The 27,195-nt window shown below is 42.5% G+C and overlaps 1 protein-coding gene across 2 annotated transcripts in view; it reads right to left on the minus strand.

Moving 5' to 3' along the window:
- Positions 1-27,195, minus strand: part of ARHGAP22 (Rho GTPase activating protein 22) — a 151,281-nt gene that overhangs the window by 37,704 nt on the left and 86,382 nt on the right. Inside the window, exon 4 of one of the 2 annotated variants that reach the window (XM_037400714.1) lies at positions 8,629-8,757. In XM_037400714.1, coding sequence (XP_037256611.1) covers positions 8,629-8,757 — 129 coding nt within the window. Of the gene's footprint in view, positions 1-8,580; positions 8,758-27,195 lie in introns of both variants that reach the window. The other variant, XM_037400715.1, reaches the window with a different exon arrangement.

Below are 27,195 nucleotides of genomic sequence, written 5' to 3' on the forward strand. Positions count from 1 at the left end.
TTTCATAATTTATTTTTGCACTACATGAAACGCTTCTTTTTCCTGGTTCAAACCACATGACTGTGCACAGTTCAAATCCTCCTTATATTTGTAATAATTTTATCCATCAGAGCTTCCTGCAAACTTCTCTTTTCCAAGACCCTTTTCGAAGTAATTTTTTTGTTGTTTTTGAGGAAGGGGTTTAAGTTGGATAGATTTACATCTTAACTGCTTACACAACCTCTGGAGTACAAGATTAATTCAGGGGAAAAGCTTGTATTAAAAGTTCTACCCTGAGCTTGAAAGTCTTTTGTAGCACAAATTCATCCAAATGGAAACATTCCCATGTGACATTTTGTTTTATCAAATCGAAGTTTCTCAACCAAGACATTTAATCAAGCAAATCCCATGAACAGCTTTACCCTTCTCACCTAAATATGTAACAGAAGTAATTTATATTTATAGTTTTTCTCTGTGTCCTATCTAGTTGAGCAGAGGCACTCAGAAGGATTCTTGCTCAGTTGCCTGTCATTCCCAGCACTGGATGCAGGCCTGCTCTTTGGTGCCAGGACTGTCCACACCAACAAAGTACTACAGATCCATCCACCTGATGCCAAACTACATCCTTCATCCATACAACCAACTAAGCTGGTTAATGACAGCTGGAGATACAGCATTGCAGCGCAGAACTCGTGCTGCTGCCTGGGGTCTTTGAAACCAGTAGCAGGGGACTTGCCTCTCTAACAAGCCCTAACACAGTGCTCTGAGAATACCCATTGCTGCTCCACAATGACCAGGTTACTGCATAGTCTCCACTCAGAGCCCAGATAAGCTTGGGCACTGGTACTGAATGTCACTTAAAGCCCTTAGCCAACAGCTTTAAGGTGAATTATATACAAGGAGTGACTAGAGAGACATGAAAGTTACAAATTGTATATGGAAGTGGAGCAGCCACCTGACTTGTAAATGTAGGATCATCAAAAGTCAGTAAGGAACACCTTTTGCCCTTGACATGCTTTAGTTTTGCTTTTAGTTTTACACCCTTCCATCAAGTATTTATACACACTGATAAGATCCACTCTGAAACTTCTCCAGGCTAAACAAGCCCAGCCTCCTCAGCTTCTCTTAGTATCTCACTTGCCACAATCCTTTAATCATCTTAGTGGCCTTTCACTGGACTCCCTCCGGTAAGCCCAAATCTTTCTTGTCCTGGGGAGCCCAGAACTGGCAAAACACTCCAGATGTGATCTTGCTAATGCTGAGGGGAAGGCTCATCTCCCTCAATCTGCTTGCAATGCTCTTCTTAATGCAACCCAGGATTCCGTTGGCATTCTTTGCCACAAGGGTACATTGCTGGCTCATGTTCAACTTGTCCAACAGCATCCCAGGTGCTTCTCTGCAAAGCTGCTTTCCAGCTGGTCAGCTCCCAGCATGTACTGCTGCCTAGGTTTATTCATCCCCAGGTGCAGGACTTTGCATTAGTTTGTTGAATTTTATGGGGTTCCTGTCCACTCATTTCTCTAGCCTGTCGAGGCCTCTCTGAATGATGGCACAACTGTCTGATGCACCAATCATTCTTCCCAATATTACCTGCAAGCTTGCTGAGGGTGTACTCTGTCCCAGGTCATTAATGAAACTGTTACATTTACTGGCACCAGTATTAGCCTCTGGGGTGTACTATTAATGACTGGCCTTCAGATGGACTTCGGGCTTTGAGCAGAGCACTTCAGCCAGCTTTCAATACACCTCACTGTCTATTTATCTAGGCTGTACTTTATGAACTTGTAAATGAGGTTATTACAGGAGACAGTCCTGAAAGCTTTGCTAAAGTTGAGACAAACAGTAATCACTGCTGTTCCCTCATCCATGATTTCATCATAGAAGGCTATCAGGTTGGTCAAGCGTAACTTCCCCTCCACAGATCCATGCTGACTACTCTCGGTCACCTTTTTGACCTTAATATGTTTGGAAACTATTTCTGTGTTTGTCTGCTCCATCACTTTCCCAGGAACAGAGGTGAGGCTGACAAGCTTTCTTCCCTAGGTCCTCATTCTTACCCTTCTTGAAGTTAGGAGTCTTTAGGGACCTCCCCCAGTCACCATGTCTTTTCAAAGATTATCAAGAGTAGCCTCATGCATTGGCCAGCTCCCTCAGCATGTGTGGATGCATCTCATCAGGTCCCATGGACTTGGGTATATCCATTTTCTTTAAAAGTTCCCTAATCTGATCATCCTCTACTGAGAAGTATTCCTTGCTCCAGGCTTTCCCACTGGCTTCAGGGGCTAGGGAATGATGAAGACAAATCTTAACAGTAAATTCTGAGGTGAAGAAGGCATTGAGTACCTTGGCCTTTTTGATGCCCTTTGTTATCAGGTCTCTTGCTCATTTCAGTAGTGTGCCCGTATTTCCCCTGGTCTTCATGTTGTTGTTGACATGCCTGAAAAAGTCCTTCTTGTTGCCCTTCAAAGCTCCCACCCGATCAACTCCAGGTGTGCTTCAACTTTACTAAGTCCATCCTGTATGATCAACAGTTTCTTTATATTCTTCTAGGTCACCTGTCTCTGCTTCCACTTCTTCTATGCTTCCTTTTTAGGTATGAGCTTTGTCAGGAGCAGCTTGTTCATCCATTCCAGGGGTCCTCAAACTACAGCCCACGGGACAGATACAGCCCCCAGGGTCCTCAATATGGCCCCCGGTATTTACAGACACACCCCCCACCCCCGCCGGGGGTGTGTGGGGGGGAAACCAAGCAGCCGCAGATGGCTGCCTGCCACTTCATCCGCGCGCAGGCCCCTGGTTAAAAGTTTGAGGACCCCTGCTCCATGCAGTCCTCCTGCTACCTTTGCTTCATTTCCTGCAGGTGGGGGAGGCCTGTTCTTGAGCTTGGAGGAAGTAATCCTTGAAAATCAACGAGATATCCTAGACTTCTCTCCAGGATCGTATCCCATGATACCTTCAGAGCATCTGTCCTACAGATAGTCATTGTGACCTCAGGCAAGTTACTTGATGCTCAATACCTCAGATTCCTCCTTACAAAAAATAACAATAATCTTTCCTACCTCAAGGCTGCATCATGATGGTAAAATATGTTGGTCATAAGCACTAATAGAAGCCCCAGATATGTCTGACAGAAATAAGTCAGAAAAAAAACCCCACAACTTAATCAGATCTTAGATCTTAAAACTTTTTCTGTTGTAAGCAGTTTTGGCAGCAAGATCCACTCCCAACTTACTTTAGCTCTACTCTGTGTCAGTTTCTATATCCCACAAGTATAACCTCCGCTTGTGACACCTTTGCGTGGGGTAAGGCTAACCAGCACCTCCTCATAGATGATTTATGCATCCCCTAGTCCTGTGAAGATATTTGAACTCATAACCCCCCCATCATCTTTGCCTTCCTCTTCTCTTGGTTCAGGCCCATCACCCAGCATGAGACACCACCAAAGAGCAAACACTGATAAGCAGCATCAGGCGCCAGCTGTCTGTGCAGAGATAACAGCTCATCATGACAGGCACAACAAACACCCAGCATGACTCCCCACACACCTGTGGGAGCTTGCACAAGGGAAGCTCACCCTGCTGCCTAGTGAAGGGGCTCCTCCTGGCCCAGCCAGGAATCCTACTTGAGATTGTCACTCTGGGGGAGCTCTCCAGCAAGACAGGGAGCAGAATTCTTCTCTCTGTCTTCACACTGAGCAGAAAACAAGCCACCTCCCTCTTCTTCATTACTGTGGTATCTTAGCATTTTAAATTAACTGATGTGATTCTATGCTCATGATGCTCTTACTGGCAAATCCTCATCTTACAGGTGGAGAAATTAAACCTCAGACTGCCAAGACTTAACATCACATGCTAGCTCCTAAAGAGTCTGGCATCCTCATGGACATGCATCTAATACCAATATGTGGCCCTTCAAAACAGTCATGTTTTGCTGTCATCCAGATGTTATCTGAAAGACATTTACCCATCTAAAACAGGATCCTTGATTAGGCCTATGTAGGGCTATTCTTCCATTACCCATAATGACATTGAGTCACGTATTAAATTACACCGCAGAGACTTGTCCCCTAGTTTGCAGCTCTCCCCTAATGCAAGACATGGTCTGCACAGGGCCCCAGTTGTCAGTAAAAACATTCTCTGCACTGTTTTGCTCACAGAAAAAATAAGCCACATATCATGGTTTATATATATCTGGAGAATAGAACTGGAATTAATGATAGTAGAGTGGCTCCCTCAGTGGACCCTTCATCAGAGCCCACCAGTTAAAAAGTTACTATTTTTCCCGAATGGAGAAACCACTGCTGGAGCTCTTGCAGCACAATTACTTTGCACAGGGTAAAGTGCTCTGTGTTTACCTTAAGGAAGTACATCTCTTCCCTTCCAACTGCTTCACCTTCCCTCCATGCAGAACTGATGAAAGACTGAGATGAGGAGGAGCAGAAATTAGGGAAAAGTAGTGGAGAAATAAAGGGGCAGTGACACGCATTTCTGGCAGAGGAGCAAGGAACTGCTCATGGGAAGAAAGAATATGTAAACAGGAGAAAACAAATACAAACATAAAACAAGATTAACACAGAATGATTCTGTCCTCATGCAGTGTTGGTCATGTGCTGGGCTGTGAGAGAGAGTAATGCCACTCGGCTTTCAACTCAGGCACCAAACCCCTCAACTTTTGTACCTCATGTCCAAAAAATACCATCTTAGACATTTTACATTTTTCTTCTGATGCAAGACAAAAATGAGTAAGACATGACAACTGAGGAGGAGTAGATGGAAAGGGATTTCCTCAAAGTAGCTCTATTTCTGAGACTAGAAGTACAGCCCCACTGTACACGTACAGAATGAGGAATGACCTCCTCTCCCCCCACCTACACCAAACATTTCCAACACATCACCCTTCAGAGGACACTGGCGGGCTGACTCTCACCCAAGCCCACAGCCACAAACCCTTTGCATTTAGCACTGTGGCACTGCTGTGAACACTCCATATTAAAGAGCAGCTGCAGAACAATGTGACTGTAGGGTACAGAGGATTCTCCAGATAAACTGTTAGTGGTGTAAACTCAGAACAAAATTTATTCGTCACAGAGGTAAGAAGGATCATAGTGAACAGTATGAATCACCCTCTGTCAGAATGTGCTCCAAACCTCACTTTTATCAAGCCACTGTGACTAACTGTTCTTAAAGACATAAGTAAACATACAGAGCACTCTTAAATCTCAGTTTACAAAATCTTCTGCTCTGAATGAGATGGACTAGACTCAAGAATTCAGGAGCCTGAAACTCAGGGAACTCGTTAGAAATTATTTTCCCCATAAACATCATAGTTGTTCTTCAAAAGACTTAAGAACTCTAGGATTTTATTTTAAGGCCACATTTGATGTGTATTTCAAAGCACACATTCCATATGTTTTAAGCCTGAATGTATCTCCTATTAATATTCAGGTTCCTCAGCAACTTTGGAGAGTTTTCTGTTTATTTTAAGAAGCCTTTGCTGTTCACCTTTAAACACAGTTCATGTGCCCGCATCAACATGTAAGAAGATACCCTCAACCTTTTAGATTTATGTTTCTTCAATACATCAGCAAAGATTAAAGTGTGGCTAAGCCTCCCCTTTTATCTTGGTGTAATTCATTTTTACACCATATCAACCTTCTCCAGGGCTGGATATTTACATATTAATAATGAAGCCTGCTTTCTAATTCCTTCCCCTGTCCCTTTAGCTTCATATATTAAAAAGTGTCGATAGATAAGATTTGGCTTTCCAATTAGTGGTGGTAGCAAAGCAGAGTTCAAATTATTCAATTAAAACACAGAGGCAGCTATGTTTACTGTCCTCCCACATTTGAGCTAAGCTGGGATTTCACTCTGAGAAATTGCCCTGCTCTGATTCTGGTGGAGGAGGAGTAGGTTTGATGCATTGTTCCCAAGCTGGCTAGACTATTTGGAAAAAGCTGAGTATCTAACTATTTCCTTCGGTTATTGACATTCCTGTACTTATGAAGTTCAAAAGAGACTGAGGCTTGCAGCTACATGGTTCTTTAACCCAATTTTAGGTTTAGGTTGAAGTCAGAATGAACAATGCCCTCTTCCATCCCATCATCCTCCTTCACCCCATCGTATCTCCCCAATGTCTCAATTGTGCTGGAACTACTAGTACTACAGCTGCCATGGTTAGCAGGTTGGAGTAGTGTGTAGCCCGTCCACCTACAGCTACTTAATCCTCCCTCCTTTTTTTTTCCTGCAGGTTCATTCCTACTGTTCACAGCTGCCTAACCACTAGTATTAGCACAATGAAACATATGGGAACACATGGATGCAAGGTAGGAAAAGACCAGACCTGACAGCAGCTAGCACTTCAGTCAGCCTAGAGAAGCGATGAAACCATAGCATAAGAACCTGTTCAGGCAACTTAGACTGCAAAGCAGACATAGCCAAGCTAGCTTTAGATTGATGCATTTGAGTATTAGGGAAGAGAGCTCAGGCCAGGCTGAGTGCCCAGGATGCACCATGTTCTTGGGTAGTTTTATCCACAGAGAGAAGAAAAACATCAACACACAATTGTATTTCTTACCAGCCCTGCAAATGGCAGTGTTTCTCCTCTACAGGGCTTAAGCCAGCTCTCACCAACAGCCAAAGCAGCCTTTACACTGACATTGATGGAACTAAATCAAATCTGCAGTGTGTGAAAACAGCAATGAATAGCAGCTGCTGTATTTCCCCCCTGCACTGCTGTATTGCCCGCTGCACTGACCTGCTCCCACATCCTCATGATTTCATTCTGTGTTTTTTGATATTTCATAAGGCCCCAGTTCCTGGAATCAAATGTAAGAATAAGAGTATCTGCCTCATTATAGGAAAAACAAAATGTTATCTGATAGCTTTGCAGAGAAGTTTAGAGGTACGGAAAAAGAGCAGATTAATTTGGACAATACTGCCCCCATAAAGAAACAAAAAAGAAATCCATCCCCAACTTTATGCCATTCTAGTGTTTTTGTTTTTAAAATATTAAGATTTTTAGTTATTCATTATTTTAATACTTTAGAGAAGATGCTTGCTCTGGAGCTGTTTCAAGAGACTGACAAAACATGAACACTAACAAAAAAGAAGCCAAATTTGCACTGATAGCAGCAGTGCTGACAACATCATGCCCTGAGAGGCTGTTGCTGGAACGCGTACTATTTGTCATGACTGAATGTTTCCTTTTTCCTCACAGTATTTATTTGATGCACATAGCAAAGCTGTAAATAGACACTGTAAGATTCACTACAAATGGCCACAGAAGTACCATCTATGAGATTCTGAGACTTCTGATGGAGGAACTGCAGGGACCTGCACTGAGCTCAAATTCTAGAAGACTCCTCACTGCGGGCTGGACTTCAGAAGGAAAGCAAAACTAGCACATACTTGTGTCTGAGAGGAAATAATAGTAGACCAGTTTCTACTAGTGAAAAGGGCTTGTTCTGCCCGCAGCACAACAGCATTGTGTGCAACCTCTCAGAATCAGGTACAAACTGCCTTTTGTACATACACTCTTTCTGCTAAGTGAAAGAAGGACCCAGGAAAAAAATTACATCACCACTAGAGATTACATCTCCTCCATACAAAACAAATGCTGTCACACAGAGACGCAAAACTGTGTCACTGGAAAGAAAAAAAACCAGAAACCCCGAGGTAAAAGTTACTAACAAACACAGGATCTTCTCAGTGACCTTATGGTATTTGAGCCTCCCTCAATTGCATCAAGGTCACTTTTCCCTCCCTTAGAACCATGAAAACTAATATCTTTATTTCAGCATAATGAAGCAAAAGTGCCTTTATCTGGCACTTTTTTATCTCTACCTGTCCAAAGAGGTTGATACCACTATTTGCATGAATTCCATCAGTACCACACAAGTCATTTCAAATCGTAGAGTGTCCAGTACCAAGCCAGTAGCTGCTGTCACCAGCAGCGAACCCAGAAGAAAAAAATCTGTGAAACCTTGTTCTATGCTAAACTACAAAACCACCTCCTATCTTATCTACTGATTTGAGAATTTGAAGATTGTGGTATAATATCAACACCAAGAGTTTGGATTTTTGTTCATTTTAACTTCAGGAATTGTCAACAGCTGTATTGTCTTACAGGTGTTCACTCAGCCTGACCCTGTTGTTATTCCTCAGGCTACATCCCCACCAAAGCCAGTAGATGTCTTCTCAACTGGGCCCTACATTAGGCAAGTGAAAAGTTTTGCTTCCTCTGGCTGTACGAAGGGTAAAAATGGGCATCTGCCCTTGTGGCAGAAAATTGAGATAGCTGGACATGATTCTTCAGGTCCATAAGGATAAGAAAGGTCCACAGAATAGTTCATAATTAGCTGTAAAAAAACTGAGTACTGATGATAGCAATATGTTTGTTATCACCACCCATTTGCAACTGAGCCAGTTATACAGTCTGGATGTGCCCTCCCCTCCCAATTCCCTTCCAATTTCTGGAAAAATAAATTAAGAATCAACCCAAACACCTTGCTGCAAAACACTTCAGACAATCCAGAGCTTATCTAGGCATCTTACTGATTTTACAGTGTTACACGTATCCTAGTATCACAAGAATATGTTTTACCTTGAGGCAAATGTTTTAATTTATGTGCGTGTGAGCTATTTGCAATACCTCCACCAAATGGAGCCCATATAACCCGTCGGATGGCTTTCACCCAATCTTCCATTTCATTCTGGGAATTAGCCATGAGCAGGAAAGCCTCGTGATTGACAGGCATCTTGTCCCGGTCCCCTGCACCACCTGAAAGACGGAATAAAAATCTCTTTTAGCATCCATTTCAGAAGAGAGCAATCAATGTTTAAAACCACCAGAAGTCTGAGGTAAAAATGATTGAATTATTATTTGAATCGAGCAGTTTTACACACAGTTCCTACTCAACACCCACAAAGCACAGGCTGGTAGAAGAACAAAGCAGAAGTGCAAATTGTACATTTCCAGTGTAGAAAGCTGGAGATGCACTTCTTGTCCCAGCAATAAGTGAAACCACAGGCTGTAAGACCCTACAGGAAGAGTACAAAATGAATTCCATGCACCTGTGCTGAGCTATTGAGAAATTATTACTGAAAAGAGGGACCAAGTGAATCATAAGACATTTTAGTGCTTGAGATGCAGAAGTCGGAAGATCACCTACTTTCTTTCAGTCCCTGGGAATCTCTAGTCTCAATATAGAAAAAGAGACCCATTCTGATTTTTGATCCAATTCAGAAGGAACATTTTGGAGAGAAGTTAACACTTGGGGATATGAATCTAACTCACCCACTTGAAATAAGAACTTTAGGAGCTATTAATGTTGAGCTAATGCTTAACAGCTATTAACCAGAATGTCAAATGCACAGAATACCATGTATTCTGCACTTAAGCTGTCATATACCTCTGTCACTTGTGGATACTCCAAGGCTTACAACATTTTCACCCTTCTTTTCCCTTTTCCTTTTTAGATCAGCATTCCTTTCAGTCACTTTAATTCTTCCCCTCACCCCTTGTTGTATATTCCAGAGCTAGATACAACCTAATGAGGGCAACATAAATACATAAAAGCTTTATTAGAGCAGCCTCTGTATAAAAAAGGCTACTAATCCTGTCCAACACAGCAGCTGCAGCACTAGTGGCACGGAGTTTCTCCATCACCATGGAAACTGCCTTTGGCTTTGCTACGGAGATAACATCTTAGCCCTTGTGTTGCTGTCATTGCCATGCTTACATGGCTTTCAGTACCTACTGGCAAGCTAAAGCTGCCAGGCTGCACTGAGCAGCTGAGATTGCCTGTCCATGGAATTCAGAGATAAGAGTAGGACGATGGTATGCAGTGGTTTCTGCAGAACTGATTTAGCATACACAGAATGTGTGCTTCCTAAATCCTTGCTAATCTGGGGAAAAGAGCAAGCTGGGAGCTGCCTGCAAGCCAAGGAAGTACTTTTTCTTGCTATTAATTGTTTCCTGGCCTAGACATACTCATGGATCATACGCTGATTTGCAAAGCAAAGGGTGAAAAATGAGATGTGTTGGGAAGGATTTTGTGGCTTTCTTAGAAGCAATTCACTGAACTGGGAAACTGAGGCAATCTTTCAGTAAAGAAGAGAGACAACAGCTATCTGGGACTAGACATGCGGCTTAAGAAACAAAAGTAATGATGCTTGTTCCCTACAGGAATCCAAATTCTGCTTCTTTCCTCATAGTAACCTCTCAGACAGCCTCCCATTTTTAATTTACTGAATGATTTGTATTCTTTAAGATACATGAAGCAGAACAGCTCTCTAGCTCAAGGCTAGGATGCAGGCATCTGAATAGATCAATGCTCCACCACGACCCACTGCAAGGAGGACACACTTCATCCTTTGCATACAGAACTGTCAGAGCAGGAAATTACAGTCTGTGAAACTCCTGTCAAAGACTAATTCTTTTACCAACATACTCAGCCTCATGGTAAAAGCAGAGGCCACGAGGTCGTTCTGGTACCTTACCTGGCAGACCTATTGCCATGCCTTTTCACAACCAAATATATTACAGGAAATATAGCAAGAAAGGCTTTTCACAGCCCTTAGCACACATCAGAAACATGGGTTCAGGATCTGTCATCTGGTAGATAGATGGCCTGAGCTCAAGCTAGCTCTTTAAAGGAATGCAACAGTCTCAAAAAAATATGTACTCTATAGGTCACACCACCACCTAACAACTGAGCTTGGTCAAGGTAAAACCCAGATCCTGTTCTTAAATTTAAAGTGATCCAGCCGAGATCTTGCCCATCTCAAGCCATGAAGGACAAGGGACCAGAATTTTAGTTTAGAATTAAGTACAGACTGCAAGTTTAGTCAGAACAGTTGAACCAACCCATACAGAGATTGCCATATAAAGCCTAATAAGCAGGGAAGGATGAAGATGACTTCTTACTGGACATCTGCAGAAATGGTGTCTCAGCATCTTCCTACTGAATCACTGTGCCACAGAGACATGACAACTTCCCTTCCCCTAAGGTGTTACTTTGGACCAGCCAACTGCCTTCTAAACCTTTGTGGGCCTTTTTCATGCAGGCATTTAGGGAAAAAAACATTTATATGTGAAGTCTGTAAAAACAGGATGGGAAAAAGATTCTTGTATATACTAGACCTGAGACTCTGCCAAAAACTACATACAGCTCCTCTGTGGTTGGCTTTCCCCACTGAAACTTTAAATAGGAGCAAGGTCATGACCCTACAAAGCTGCCTGTGGGAGATTCAGTAGTGACTATCACATAAATACAAGCAAATGAAGACAACTCCACACAGAGGCTAGCTTAGAAACAGGAATGCACTTCAGAATTGCTTCTTAGAGAAAGCCTATGTTAGCATGACATGAATATGCAGTGGCAGAGCATGCAGACCCAACTATAAGGTATTTATTTTAAATAACATTTTAATCATGTTCCTTTTCACACGTCTGGCTCCTTTCACTACATCCTTGAAGCAACAAGCAGAACTAGAGTTCCCTAAAGGGCAGAGTTCAGACATGTGTCTCTATGTTGTTGTAATATTCAACAGGTTTTGAGTCTTACTAAACACAAGAATGAGAAACAGCTAAATTCAAATACTTAGATCTTAAAAAAACCCCAAGGAAACAACACCACATACACCTTCAGAAGTCTAGAATTTTGCCTGAAATTCACAGATGCTTTCTTTTCTGGGCGAAGACCCAAACAGGATCTTGTTATGGGTCTCAGATTAGAGTTGGCAATGCAATGTTGTACCAATTCAAACACCCTAGTCTTCAGGAATTATTTTAGGAAAACAATTTTAAACTTTCTTGCGTAGAAACACTTGGGTACAGAATTTTAGTTTTGCCTCTCACAGCAACATGAAATTCACATTCAGATACTGCATTCAAATCTCTTCTCTGCCACTAACAGAGCTCCAGCCCTTACTATGGTTGTCATTAAGACTAACCCTGAAGTGCACAAAGTGCTGCTTCTACTGTTTGAATCAAACGGTGCTCTGGCTACTCAGCACTGTAATGGGGAGGAACGCTCTGCTAAAGATTTTAAACACAGGCAAGGGCTTTTTATTCCCTTGAAGAGACCTTCTCACTCATCTTTAATCCAGGTCCCATACAAGAGACTGGACCTCAGAGACCAACTGTGTGTAGCTCAGGATTGCCATGGGAACACACTCCAGTCCTTCTGCTCAAAGCTATTTTCACCTCCAGACCAGAGGAAAAATAAAACTGTCTGCAAACACAGAGTGCAAGCACCTCAATAGATGTGGCAGAAGCAGGGGTCTTAACTTTGGGATGAATAGTCCATTTGCTTCAGCATTAACTTATGACCAGAGGATCCTGCATTCAGTCACCTGCTCTGCTGCAGATTTCCAGTGCATGTTGGTCAAGATGCACTGGATTCCACCCCATCCATAAAGCAAGTTGGCAGCACTATTTGCCTCCTTCCCAAGTGTACAGAAACCAAACAACTTCAAGACTGGGAAAGGTGACAGCAACAGCAACCACACAAGTACATACAATAAATGTAACAGCCTATAAAGATTAAGAGACTTGTTTTGTTACTCCTCACCATCAAAAGGGCTGCAGATCCCAGCTGACTTCAATGCTTTGCCACCTCTTTCTCCAGGTACCTTTTCCAAGTTGCTCTGTATACACTGGTAGGTATTTTTGCCTTGAGGGAACAGCATAGCTCCAGGCCTCTAACTGCATTGCACAAATGCTCTCTCTCCCAGGCCCAGACTAGTTAAAGCTAGCAGAATTGCTCTCATATGCCGTCTGCTCATGTGGTTTGTGCAACTGCATTTCATATGGCCTCACAGCCATCTGCTGCTGATGTCAGCTGTATTGCATTCACCTCAGAGTAACGTGCCATCTCCTAATCCTTAATAACAGCCCTCCTTTCAGCTCGCCCCCATGCTCCACGACAGGGAAAATTAAATACTGAAAGACTGGGGGCTGAGTGACTTGCTGAAGGTCAGATGGAGTGGGGCAACAGCAGCAGGACCTTATGTACTGAAAATTCTTCCTCTTTTGATCATCCTTAGTCTAACATGCATTCACTGGAAAATGCAAAGCATAAGGCTGCCATTATGCTACTTTTACTAGTCCCACCTTGTGTTCTTGTTCAAAGAACCTGTAACACATTCAGTTGCATCTCTCCCTTTATACACCTGTTTCCAATGAGGAAATGTTGGATTTTTTTGTTTGTCTTGAACTTCATTCACACAAACTTCACCTTCTTAAGATCCACATTTGTGAAACCAAGCCTTAGATCCCCTTTGTCTGTATGGAAACAGAAGTTCAGGGAGAACAGGACTGGACTTCCGAGTAGATGTTCCTGCCCCATTGCATGTAGAAGGAGGAACCCTTCTACTTTCAAGTAAAGCTGCTGTCAGACTTTGCTGAAGTTGGCAGGGGTTTTTTTTGTTGGTTTTTTTTTTTTTCCCAGATCATTTCCCTTCCCTCTACCCCCCCATCTGGTTTGCCTTTTGCCCATTTCTTACATCATTCTGCTTACTGATGTGCTTGTGTGTTGCCATTATATGAACTCTAATGAAAATTTACACAACTGCAAATATTGGCACATGTGTATATATTTACATGTTTGTATTGCTTTGGTGTGGATAGTAGAGTGGTATTTTCAGTAAGAATGAAATTTAGTTGACCACATGCATGCTGCTGCAGCACACGGGGAGGCAAATGGCAGTTTAAGGCTGAATTATGAAAGGGGTGGCTGGTGGGTAACACAAGGCCCAGCTGACATGTTTGCCCTCAGTACTAAAGCAAGTAGTGACAGGAAGCCTTTGATTGCAGACAAGCAGTAACAAAAGATCTTGACAAATGGACAAAAATGAGCACCCACAGCTGAAAAAAAGCTTGCAATGGTTTACCTTCCCTGATCTGCTTTTTATGATTGTCTTAAAGGTGAGTATCAGATGCAAGGCTCTGAGACCTCCCTGGTAATGAAAGAAGGTGAAAAATTATGTAGATTAATTCTGTCCAGACTAAGAGCAGCTCTACTGGGGAGAATCTTGCACAGCAGGGGAAAAAAAACCTCACCACCAAAACCCCAGTTTTGATCTTTGGATTATGAAAAGAGACAAAAGAAATATTAGTGAGTAAACAAAGGGTCATCAAGAGTGCTTAGAATAATCACTTGAAACCGACTCCCATTTCTCCATTCATTGCCTTTGACTCTGGCTAATACTGAACCTCTATCCTGAGCACTCTCTCCCCCAACCACAGCTTTCCCAGAGCCTGAATGCTGGAGATAGACCCTGTCTATCATACCTGAATCTTGGGTTAACCTGCCGTCAGCATGCAGTTTAAACTTTGCTACAACCAGTAACTACTGCTTTTCTGCTTTTTTTTCTGGGTGATCCTTTAACAAAAGGAGAAACTTGCTGTAAATACAAAACTGATCTTGAAATGCTCCATTTAAGCTATTTGAGAACAGAAAAAAACAGCAAGAAAAATTTCAAGTAGTCAAGGAGTGACAGATAAAAATAAGGAAAACTGACAAGATCTACAAGGGTATGATCTGATGAATTGAGCAGTACAGTAAACAGTGATGTGTGCTTGCCCTGATTTATGTATTTGTATCTATCTGTCCCCACCAACCCACCCATCTATATATGGGATATCCAAGCTGGAAGTTGATTTGGAAGATGAGAGAGTAAACACATGATCATAACTTAAAAAGCTTATAAAATTTAGAAAAAATGAGGTTTGGCAATTGTCTGGAGAGCAAGTAAAAGAAACAAGCTTTCAATCAAAATAAACGTATTATGTTTCAGTTCCAGTGGACAACATAATGGCAATTTTACCTAAAGAAACATGCACTTTTGTAGGTGAGGGGTGTTTTATTTCCAGTTTGGAAGGGGCTTGAGGGGATTCTAACATTCAACTACCGTTTGATTGTGTCAATGAGGAAAGCGAAATCCTAAATACCTTTTAGTGTACTAAGTAAATTCATCTCATAAGTTGGCACAGTTCAAATTTTCTTCAGGGAGGATTTACAAGCAAGCACTAAAATCTCATTGACTTTTCAGTCAAACATAAACGCCTAATTTCCTTAAACGCTTTTCAATCCACCAGCTTTAATGACAGTTACAAGTAGACGATGATCCAGTTTTCAATTAAAATACTTGCAGAGGATTTTCAGGAGTGCTTAAATGATTTTTAGAGTCCAAATCTTAGACCTCATCCCCGAGAATAAAGCAAAGGCAGGCAAACACTCCAAAGCCACTGCCACCTATAAACTAATCCAAAGGCCCTGTGATCTGCTGTCCCCTCCCATGCCTTCTGTGATTTCGGATACCATTGAAGTGCTTTAAAATAGCGCCAACAGTGACATTACATCTTAGAACTGTGGTTTCTTATGCAAAATTCTGACAAGACTTAACATGAAGAGGGGGACTACAGCTTCTCTGTACTGGTACATGGACTACAGAAAACCCTTAAAAAGGCTAGTGCTCTATTTTAGTTGTCAGGATGAAGTGTATGACTACTAAAACTATATGCAAGGAATGAAGATTTGGTTTAATATTTGGTCTTCTATACATAAAAATTGTATCAGGTTAGCTTGACTCTCCTGCCTGGAGATGCCTTTCCTGATAATATGTGAGCTGTATTACTCTAGACTTATCTATTAATTAAACTGAAGAACTGGTTAAGGCCACCAATCACTTCAAATAAACCAAAACCTTGAAAATAAACAAACCCATATTCCAAGTAGGCCACACACTGGTAAGTGATGTCACACTCCAGGAACCACAGCAAACAGAAAAAAAGATGCAAGATAAGAGGAAGGGAGAAAAACAATTTCAAGTACTCTTAAAGGAAAAGCAACTAGTGTTGCACATGAACTCCACCTTGAACCCCCTGTTTATAAAACCTGCTTACAGGTGTTCAGTGTTTTGTAATGTTTAAGTCTACTTAAGCTGAATTTTTTTTTTTTTTAATGTACTTTATCTGCCTTAGGTTGAACTGTAAGAGAAGTTTCGGTAAAAAAGATTCAGTCATTTTTAAGTTACACTTCTGACATTAAAAACATATTTACTGTAATAGTACTCCAATGCTCTTGTGCCTTCTTGTTTTCAATGATGTGAAATTTCAGAGAGGAGACTACTATGCTGCCTGGGATGTGGTACTCAATGTGAGCACAAAGTACAGTTTAACTTGGCTAAGGTGAATTCACAATGTGGGAAGGCCACTTTTACTACAGCAGCCCAATATTTAGGGTTGAGATAAGCCCAGACATAATATGCAACTATTTAGTACATTATTTTTTTTCAAGGACATAACATCTTCCTTGTACCAACACAGCTCAGACCCCATTCCCTTCAGCTTCTGCCCATGATTACTTTTGCCCTGTAAAAGGAACAGCCAGTAACAACAACCATGCTGCCTCCCTAACTAGAGAGGTTTCAGGAGCCTGCAAAACATGCCCCCAACTCCATATAGTATTCCTACAAGCAAGCTGTATTTTTGTTGCTTTGGGTTTTGTATCAGCTTCTACTAGCTAGCAGCAAGAGATGAAATCTCTCTAACATGGTCACAGCTAGTTTAGGATACCAGTAGAACTATTCCAAAGAAGAATCAATCAACAAACATTGGCAAAAGGAGCAACTATTGCACCAGCAGTTGCTAGAAGTTGCATGACAGCACTCCATCTCTGCTTTAACTTGTGCATTTTATCCCGAGTGTGAATTCTAGACTAGACTAGATATTTTATTCTAATTATGTCTAACATATGCCTCAGGGGTTAGACTGTCAAACAAGTGACAGTTTGCTCAATTAAACCCTTGTGGCTCTTGACTCAGTGTTTCCTGATAGGAGGTTACTGTGGAGACTGAACATGCTCACTTCAAAACCTAGATCATAACAGAGATAGAAGCAGCTTCTTAGGAGGAGCTGTCTGTGCAATGGCATGGTCACTACCTCTTATAGCAATATCTGCTGACAAAGCAGACAAATTTAGGGTATAGTGCTGCCTCTGCTGACACCAACAATGTTTTGCCTGGCAGGCAACAGGTATCTGCCATCTTGGCACCAGCTTCTCAATGGAAAAACAAAGTTCCTACTGGAAAAGAACCTGAAGATGTTGGGAGTTCAGGCATAGTTGCGGTTCAGCTCCTTCCATTTGCACAGACTTGAGCCCCAGAGCTCACAAAACTTTCCTTCAAAATCTGTCACCAGCTCTTAGGGAGCTGTTCAACTCATGAAATGTCTGTCTTGCAACGACCAAAGGACAACTTCTGTCCCTCTCTACAGGTGCACCAGGGAAAACAAAAACCATTTTTCCCCTCACAAAAGATGACCCTAACTCTGCATTAAAACTCAAATCTGTGGTGGTAGTAGCACGTGGGGATGACAAGAGGAAGAAAGAAATGGTTGCAGAACCTTTTCCCCAGCATATTCCATAGACAGCCTTGTACAAACAGTAGGCTGCTTTCCCTTATCCTTCTTTTTTCCACTCCAGAGAACTAACCCTTGCAGTCTTTCCTCAATGTATTTCAGATCTAGAAAGTTACAAGGAGCCTAGTCCTCAATAGTGATGAAGTGTGGAACTGTCTGGGCTACGTAGAGCTCCTGGTCATTTCACTGCCCTCTGGTTTGGCTGGAAAGGAAATGAATTTTTTCTCAGGCCAGCAGAAGCCACACACTCGCAGGGAGGTGATTCAGGCCAGCCTGCTGTGCTTGCGCCTACAAGACATACTGCAGGAAACATCTAAATTAAGGCAACTACGAATTTGAGGGCACAATGAAAGTTACAAATGTATGTACAAGACTCAGAAAACAGTGGCACATCTGAGCAAAGCAGGCCACGTAGTTCCATGTGGTTCTCCAAAGCAGCAAGCGCTCAGTGATTCTGATGAATGTACCAAATTATATATTCCAACTGTGGTTATGTTGACACGCTATTATAAGGGAGGAAATTCCTTCCTGACCAAAGATGATGATACTTCATGCTTTGAAATATCTGAAAATGACTGGATAATTTTTACGCATTACCGTGCAACCACAAGCAATTTTCTAAGTTTCTTCAAATCTTCAACATTGACGACAAGAGTTGAGGGAAATTTTAAATCCTGACCACAGCATCAGAGTGGCAAAGTCTGATCTATTTTTCTTTGATAATTCTATGCTGGAGAGATAATATCCAACTTCTGCATTCCTCTGAAATTATTGTGCTCACATTTGCCAGGTCTGCTCACCAACAGGAATGAAGTGGTTCTCATGCCTTCTAAGTCTCTCTACAACTATCTTCTCCTCCTCCTCACCCCTCATAAGCCTGTTTTTTCCTTCCCCCTGCACCTAGTCCGCCATGAAACCAAAGACATCCTCACCGTATTTTTAAAAGACTATGTGTCTCCCATCTTAGCCAATGTTCTGGACTTTAAACTAAGGAGAATGGAAATTAAGCTGTCAGCTGCTACAGCTTAGGCTGTAGACACCAGAGCTTTCAGCTGAGCCTGAAAGACTCCGATTCTCTGTAGACTGAATATAGAGTTCTGCAGAAATTCAAGCCAACCAATTACAAACATTGTTATTTTCTTCAGTGAAATGACTGAAGCTTTACAAGCAGAGTTTTGGCAGCAGCAAATGAATGGACTATAATTAAGGACTCAACAGTTGCAGACTTTGCTTTTACAAAAATGAAGCTATTTGTTTCATTAATTCAGAAAAGGGATTGAAATGCAAAAGAAAATATACTGTAGGCCTTTGGCAAAACATTGACAAATTTGGAGAAAACCCTTATAAATGATGAGACAATGTGGATGGAAGTAATACTGATTGAAATGCAAACTTAAGAGCTCAGGGATATTCTGATACAAGTCCATACATACTCTTGTTATAGTTTGCACGGAATAGAGTTTTATAGAAGTCTCCTCCTGTATCCAGCTATACATTAGGTAATCAATGAATCTTCTAAACATAACTGTGTAACACATAGCACTCTTCATTATGTGAACAGTGCTTTTTGGCAGAAAGGAAAGTTCATACTTGTCACTTGGGCTCAGCACTGCAGCCGCTCAGAACACAACTGCAGATGGCTAATGTGCTCAAGGTTGGGCTGATGCAAAAAGTGGGGGCCTCGAGCCTTTGTGCTTTAGGACAACTGTCAGTGAACTGCTGGCAGAACAATGCTTAGAAAAATCAATTCTGATTCTCTCCACCCACTGGCAATTGGCAAATTCTTCCCAGTTAATAGCATTATCAAAAAATCCATGAAGGTTCCTTTTGATGTGGTTGTTCGTTAGCAGATGTAACCTCATTTTTCAGAAACATGCTGATTTAGATTAGATTTAAACAAGAAATGAAAAGAGCCTGTCAGGTAAACAAATTCTGAGAGATGTCTTCAGCTGGTGGACTTGTTCCCACTGAAATTCAAGGGAATGTTGCACAGGATGCTTTTCTCTGAGACTCAGTGGATTTCCCAGTGGAAGTCCTGCCTGCAGCATTCACTGCCATTATTCTATACTGAAATACTACAGCTGTACCCTCTTCTGTTGCATCCCATGCTTATATGTGTCCTCTGTGATAGGCCAAAGACCTGTACATGGGTAGTGTCTCTTCTGACAAGCTAAGATAGTCACCTTTACATGGTAGAGGCAGTCAATAAAGCTCAGGTGCGTATCATGAGAGGCCACAGCACAGTTCAGGATGACTACTTGTAGAAGTCCATTTATACTTTAAGACTATCAACAATTTTCATCACACACAACAGAACTGCCTCAAGCATTGCCTTGTAAGCTTCCACTCCCCACAGTGCAGGAAGCTCACCAGCACCAAAGCAATCAGCCACTGACCTGTTTCTGTCCAGCTCATCCAGACAACAGCAACCTGTTTCTGAGCTGGTATGACCTTTCCGGTCTGTACATCTCAGTACTGATGCACGTGGACTCCAGTAAAGTGACTTCCTTCCTGCAGAAATCCTTGAACTTCTGCTGGTCTTACCAGATCTGCATGACACTGTAGCAAAAATACTCTGTCCTGGTAGTGTCCCTCCAGAATAGTTAGCTGGCAGAAGGGAAATTCTTGTATTTGAAGACCTCTTCTCCACTATGCCAGCATGCACAGCACATTTTCTTAGCAAAGCACATTGTCCACCTACTAAGGGCTACACTGTGCTGCCAGAAGGTCCTTCAAACCATCTTATGGTCTTCAATAATTTACAGGTCTTTGCTGTGCTTCAGACAAAGGCTGCTGACCAAAGCTAGATCACAGTCACAGCAAGACAGAGTCTCTTTACTAACAAGGCAAACTAAAATAATTTACACAAAATTGCACAGAAGAGAGACAAATGATCAAGAGACATTACAACTCTCAGGAAGTTGCCCCAAAAGCCCTGAAGTCTCACACAGGTATGTAGGGGAACCAAATGTGATAGCGCAACTTCCTCCTGGTGCGAGAGGATATTTGCAGCACGGATGTTCACACTGGCTAGCCAAACTCTCTAATTACTCTCCAGTTATCTCTAGAGCAAGAAACATTACTTTATGAAAAATCCTTAATCTTAGAATCAAGTACCAGATAACAGGACAGAACAGGTTGACCACATGCAGTTTACACATGGCAGTTTAGAACGTACATATTCTGGGGAAACCCAGACATTAACATATTTTATGTTCAAATACAGCAGATTAATTTATTATCCCAAGGAACAAAGAAGTCTTGCTCAATGTACATTGTGATAAACTACTCAAACAGAAATGCCAGGGCTGCCAGTTTAGCTGCTTTTACCACAGTGACATTAAATATATAAATTAGATCTATTTACACAGGTTTAGGCCACTGAGAATTAACACTTGAGTGAGACTGCTGGAATATCAGCCTCATCACTTGGAAGATTCTCTATAGGCAATGTATTTGGGTATTTTTATGCTTATAGAAGCAGAAAGCCCATTCTGATAATGCTGACCTCAGTCAGCCTGCTCCACAGATACATTGAGTCTAGTTGGTCCACCAAGAAAAATGAGAGCAGGAAATGAGTAAGGCACACGTATCTGCCTTGTGAGCCTCTTCCCTCTCCTTGCTCCTTTCTTGAGAGCACAGAACAGTATGCAGCCGTTGCAGGCAGCACGTGTTATGAGAATTTTTGTCTTTACAGTCAAAGGCAGGATAACAGCCAGAAACCAGGATCTGCTCAGCCAATGACATGCTATATTAAAAAGCCCTTCCAGCTTCTGTTTCAAAACAAAGAAATCTTGATAAGCCTGAAGCCAGCAGCTGCTGCCAGCAGCATACTGTCTTCCCTACCTTGGGGACACCTGCTGACCTGCTGCCTATTTAATATTACATTAAAACAGTGGCTTTCCAGTTAATGGATTATGTATCTGCAGTGAAGCTGTGGTACACAGGGAGCTGGGGAGAAAAAGGCTGGGAAATGGAAGAACCATTTGGTTTAATGGTCTGCAAGGCTGGAAAAAAAATCACAGATGGTTTTATGATTTCTCTGAGGCCCAGTCAGGTAACAGAGGGAATCAGAGGATCATGGCAAACACCTCCTTCTCCTCCCTTCCCCATCTTTTGTTGAAAGTAATCAGGTGAGTTTGAAGGTCCCTAAAAGGCAATACAAATCAAGAGAGGGAAAAAAATAACACAGCTATAAGCTTGCGTGGCTTGTGATGGCAGCCAGTTTTACTGCCCCAGCATTAAAGGCACAGAAGGTTACCTTTTACCATTATCATTTAAATGGTCCACAGTGTGAAAGCAAGAAAACAGGACAGCAGTAAACTATTGCCTTGAAAATCTGACCTCTGCCAGTTACCTCTCTCTTACAGAGAACACAGTCTATAGTCTCTAAAGCAAATCCACAAGCACTTGCCAAACAGACACACTTCCTCCAGTCTTCCAAAGAGAAGATTTAATGATTCTCTTGCCTTATTTAGTTTAAGTTAGGTGGTCTGGCACAAAAGCATTACATAAAAACAATCATTAGGAGTCAGCATATATGCAAATGCATAGTTAAACCTCTGTAAGCTCCTATTTGCAGATATTCTAAACCTGTTGATATTAAATAAGAGTGAAAGCTGATTCTCAGAAGGAGGCAGACAACAAAAAAAGCTTTTCATACTATATACCTTATCCTAAGACACCTTATCCAAAGATCACCTTCATCCAGTCCAGTTGTGTTAAAAAGTCCAACACAGCTCAGACTGCCTTTTTCAGATAAGGAATAGTGACACCACGGTAACTGCAAAGAGTCGTATGACAAGTATACGCAAGTGGAAGTGATTTCAGTGTATGCTTTATCTATCAGCAAATAAATTAATACAAATTAAAAAAAGTTCCGTTGCTGGAATGTGGTTGTCACATAGAACTAAACATTAGTGCTTAGGGGGAACAGGCACAGAGAGGTTAAAATTACTTTCCAAGGTTATATTGTGCATCAGTGGAGAAGTGCTTTCCCTTCAAATTCCACAGTGAGCAATTCCTATATACCAGTGGAGAACTGAGATACTAAATTATTCCAGTGTGGTATTGGCTAGCCACTAGCAGAGCCCGGACTGAAAAAAACAGAACTACCAACATCCAGGCACCCTGGGTTAATCACACATTGATTCTCATAAAGCAAGGAGTACCGTTTGGAAGGTTGGTTGTGTGCAACTGCAAAGGCAGTGCCAGCCCTGGAAAGCAGAAAGCAAAGAATGACAGAACAAGCTGAACAGCATGAAGATTGCTCCCTCAGCACAGGATGGAAAGCAGGCCACTTTCTCACCAAAGCAGTGCTCTCAAAATGGGAAAGCCACATTAGAAATTAGGAGTGTATTGCGTCTCAAAAAGCTGTTCCTTCACTTGGCAGCCCCAGTGGTTTCCTGGCACCTCCTCTGTTTGGAGAGCTTTAACTGGTGAGCTGAAGTCACCACTCTCAGCACCATACGCATGGCTCATTGAGAGGCACAGCAGTGTGTTGGCCAACTCTGCCTCTCAAGCACTACGCTTCTTGGCAGCGCTAGCCTTTCTGGCTGCTGAATCCCAGAGCCCTGTGGAGAGAGTGGCCTGGATCCCACAAAAGCCTAGATACTGGCTGGATAAAGCCCCAGTTCCACTCAGACTTTAATACTGATGGGGGAGATTTGCACCAAACCCACATGGCTCTGGGAGTCATGCTGAACGACAGACATGTCTCCATGGTGCCATACCATCTCCTTTCCTATCTTCTAGACTCACAGAGTCCAGCACACTGTTTTCCTGGAGTCTCCAACTGCTCAAAGTGGCAGAGTGCACAACCAGGATCCAGGCTGCCTGTGGGCTCATCCTCTGCTCAAATGCCTTGCTTTGATCACAGATACCTCATTGCAACATGCTTGCATCTTGCTGCATCCCAAACCTATGGAATGAATTTATTTGTAGGGATTTTAAAGTCTGATTTCTAGCTGAGGAAACAGTCCTGGCAAACAATGCTTTCAACAGTTCAAGAGATAACATCGTTATCAAGTCCCCTTTTCTGCCTCATCATGAGGTTTTTGTTCTGTTTCCTGTACTGGAGCATCCACTAGATATGTGGATGAGGAGTTTAATAAATCACAAAGGGTCAGGTCACACTGCCTGGGCTTCAGAGTTGGAAGTAAAGCCACACACCACCACAATTACTAGGTTCATCTAATGATAGAACTATCCAGCTCCTCTTCCCTCCCCGCTAGCCCTGCTAGCTTGAACTGGTGATGTATGGTTGACTGGACAAAATATTAATATAAGAGCAAAATCATGATGGCCGCTTTTCAGCATGACTGTCATAGAAGCAGAGCATCCTCATCTCCAGTCCTGGCCCTTATTCCTCTCAAGCCACAGCACTGTATGGCTTGAACGCTTCCTTTCACTGAGATAGCCTCTCTCAACTTTCCTAATGCATACAAAACCACCCACCCTGACACAACAGAGGAGGAAAACAATCAGGCACAGACAGAAAAAAGCAAGAGAGGCAACAGAGCTCAGACCAAGATCCTGCCTTTATCATGGCCACCCCAAGAGGTCCACACAGACAGAAACTCTGAGCGTACTACAAGCAGACACCGAAAGTATCATAGGTCATCATGCCAAAATGACCTAGCTGGCAGCCATCAGGTATCCTGAGGTTGCTGGGTGTGGGCTGCTCTTCTCAGGCAGCAGCTAATAGACTCCCTTCCAAGGAGTGGCAGCCACATCACTTGTCTGCTGCACATGGCGTTTTCCCCAGCAGCTCCATTTGCTGAATACAAAGAGCAAGCCCACAACATTAAAGAGCACCCCCCTCCTTTGAAGTTGAGATTGTTTGGTTTGTCTGGCTACAGACTAAAACTGCACCTCAATCATCCAGCTTTGAAGTCCTGTAAATTTACAGCTGCAGCAAAGTAAGGACCACTTGGTAATAAAACATTCATGATTAATTTTTTTTTTTTTTAATTAAAGAGGAAAAGGCTTTGCTGGAGCTGAAACTTTTTTCCACCCACTAGAAATCAAGGAGCAGGTAAAAAATCAATGGTGACTTGTTAGATCAGAGACAATTCTGACTGCATGACATTTTATAGCTCAGTTTAGAGCAGTGTTGAGCTGATGGCCAAAGGAAACCAGAAATTTTACTGTAGAAAGCGATATGACAGAACAGTGAGTTTTAACAACTGGCTGCAGAAGTTGATAAATGCTTTTAATTGTTTTCATGCCTTATATAAGGTGTGTGTGGAATGTAACTGATAAGAGTTTGATGGTGTTTAAAAGTTTTAAAAGTTTAAAAACCTGTATCTTTCCAGAATCTGTCATTGCTGTAGGTTTTACCAGAGGGTAAGAGCAGGCTACGGACAGATCACCAAATGAGACCTGTGGGAAGTCTCCATAGGCATGACAGTCTGCAAATCAAAGGATGTACAACAAGAGAGAACATTGTACTTAAGCTTGGCTGTTTCATTTCATGTTTGTCTGGAAGCTCTCTCTATCCCCATAAAAACAAATACAGAATTACTCCAAAATGCAGTATAACCTGGCCTGGAATACTAGTGAGAAGAGAAGATAAAATTGAGCACAGTGATAATAAAGAGCACTCTGGGAGAAACAGGCTTCAGCTACAACTTGGTACAAACTTTGTCCAAAATGCTAAAAGGCAAAACCCTGCACTGTTTGGGGTTTCAGGCTATAAGACTTCAGAGAATCAGGTCTCAGTTCCCAGCTCTGATGGCTACTTCCTGCATTAATCTGAGAAGTTCCCTCTCAAGGCTGAATCAGGAGTGTTTATCCGGGACTTTTCTTTCCCATGTGACCAACATTTCTGGCCATGAACTTGTCCACAGCCTAGCTCCTGTCCCTAGGCCATCTGAACCTGTGGGAAAGAGATCATATACAAACCTTACTGCTTTTGCTGGCTTGCTCCTTCCCTGTTCAGAGACACACAGAACAGCAAGGAGACCCATTGGAGCCTGTGGCTGCTATAGTTTTTATGCAACTGCACTTCTGATGCTATGCCTAGAGCATTCTGTAATCATTTAATGCTTTTTAACAACCACATGTACTTACTGGGAAGGACGTCCTTACCCAGATCACAGTAAAAACCTCTGCATATCAAGTGCTTTGTGGAAGGGAGCTAGAAGGGATTGCCTCAAGTAACTGGATGGAAAGTGGCTCAAAAACTGGCAGAAGTCCAGCCTCTTCAAATCAAGACCAGTGATAGATGGTGTTAAACACCTCATGGAGATGCCCAGCTACCTCAGCACTCCCCACTCGGGCACACAGGTTTGTGTTTCTTGCTTTGGCACTTCCCTTCCCAGACTGTCCTGGAAGCAAGAGGAGAAAGATCAGCACAAAGCAGAATGGGCATCGGAAGGAAGCAGGATCCCAACCTTGCTAACGTGCCAGGACAAGGAGGTATCCTGGACAGTCAGATGGATTTCACAGATCAGATAGATTTTGGCAGAAGCAGGCTCAGAGAGGCAACATACTCTACTCACTTTGGTAGACCAAGATGCTTTTAGGGAAAAGCTATTTGAGGTGTTCAGTTAGCTAGCTGACAATTTTCATGTTTGTAGTGACTCACTAAAAATTCAACTGATCACTGTTGGCTGAGCTTCCCTCACTCATCTCTTAATGGCCCAGATTATGCCCCTGTTGATTTTGTTTTAAAAATGGCCACTTCATAGTCCCCTCTTGGCTGCATAGACTGGGCACCAAGCTACTGCTCCCAGTTCCTCACTGCCTTCCTACGAATGCGAGACTTTCTCACAAGACTGAGCTCTAGGGCTGGGCAAGTCACAGCCACTGCACTGTGACACCAGTGGCGGCTCCCAACAGATGGAGCACCACTGAGTCTAGACCTACACAGCCACAAGTTCTACCCCCACCTACTGCTTCTGGAGCCTTAGTCTTCTCCCACACCAGCACAGCATCTGCCCACATGGGTAGGAATGTCAAATTACAGCAAGGCGGCAACAAGGATTAGCTGACTAGCAAAGGACTGAGCAGAGTGACTATTCCCCAGCTTCAAACTGTGAACTTCAGAGGGTCGCACTGACTCATGCTGGATGTCTAAAGCTCAGCTCCAAGCCTAAAGGGTCTGCTGTGCATCTAATCAATCACAGCTTCTTACCACAGAGGGGCTGGGAACATCTCACAGCAAATGGGCAGGTATTCAGCAGGATGCACACCCCTTGCTACCATAGCAGGCTGGGCAAGTTTATCCTTCAGGTGCACCTGCCAGAATAGCCTTACCTTTCCTGGCTGTACCATCAGCCTTCTCCTGCAATGCCTTCTGCAGACATAAAGGCAGGCACCTTTTCTCAGTGTCTCTCTAGGGAGACACTCTTACTGTGACACATGCTATAAGGGAAAGAAGCATTGGTCAGCAGTGACCCCAGCAGATGGACAAAAAGAGGGAGAAAACCAAATTGAACTACGCCCCCTTGTAAAGTGGCATATATATGTACACACACAAAACAAAACTCCAAAAAAGAACTTTGCAACAGCTAATTAAGAATTCAGTTATAACCTTTTCTCCTTTTTAATAAAAACTTTGCTGACATGGTTCTATCCTTAAGAATTCCTGAATGATTGTGTAAATTTGCGTACATATGCATGCACACTTTGCTTGACAAAATACAAAAAATTTGGTACCAGCAGCTACAGGTCCACTTAACTCAATTCTCACATCCCAGCTGCTAGTTCTTGTTGTGCAATCCCCTTTTAAAATAGAAACCCAGCAGTAAACACAAAGGTAGGTTAAAGAAAGCAAATTTGCATTTC

The sequence above is a fragment of the Falco rusticolus genome, chromosome 9 (genome assembly GCF_015220075.1).
Source record: "Falco rusticolus isolate bFalRus1 chromosome 9, bFalRus1.pri, whole genome shotgun sequence".
Taxonomy (NCBI): Eukaryota; Metazoa; Chordata; class Aves; order Falconiformes; family Falconidae; genus Falco; species Falco rusticolus.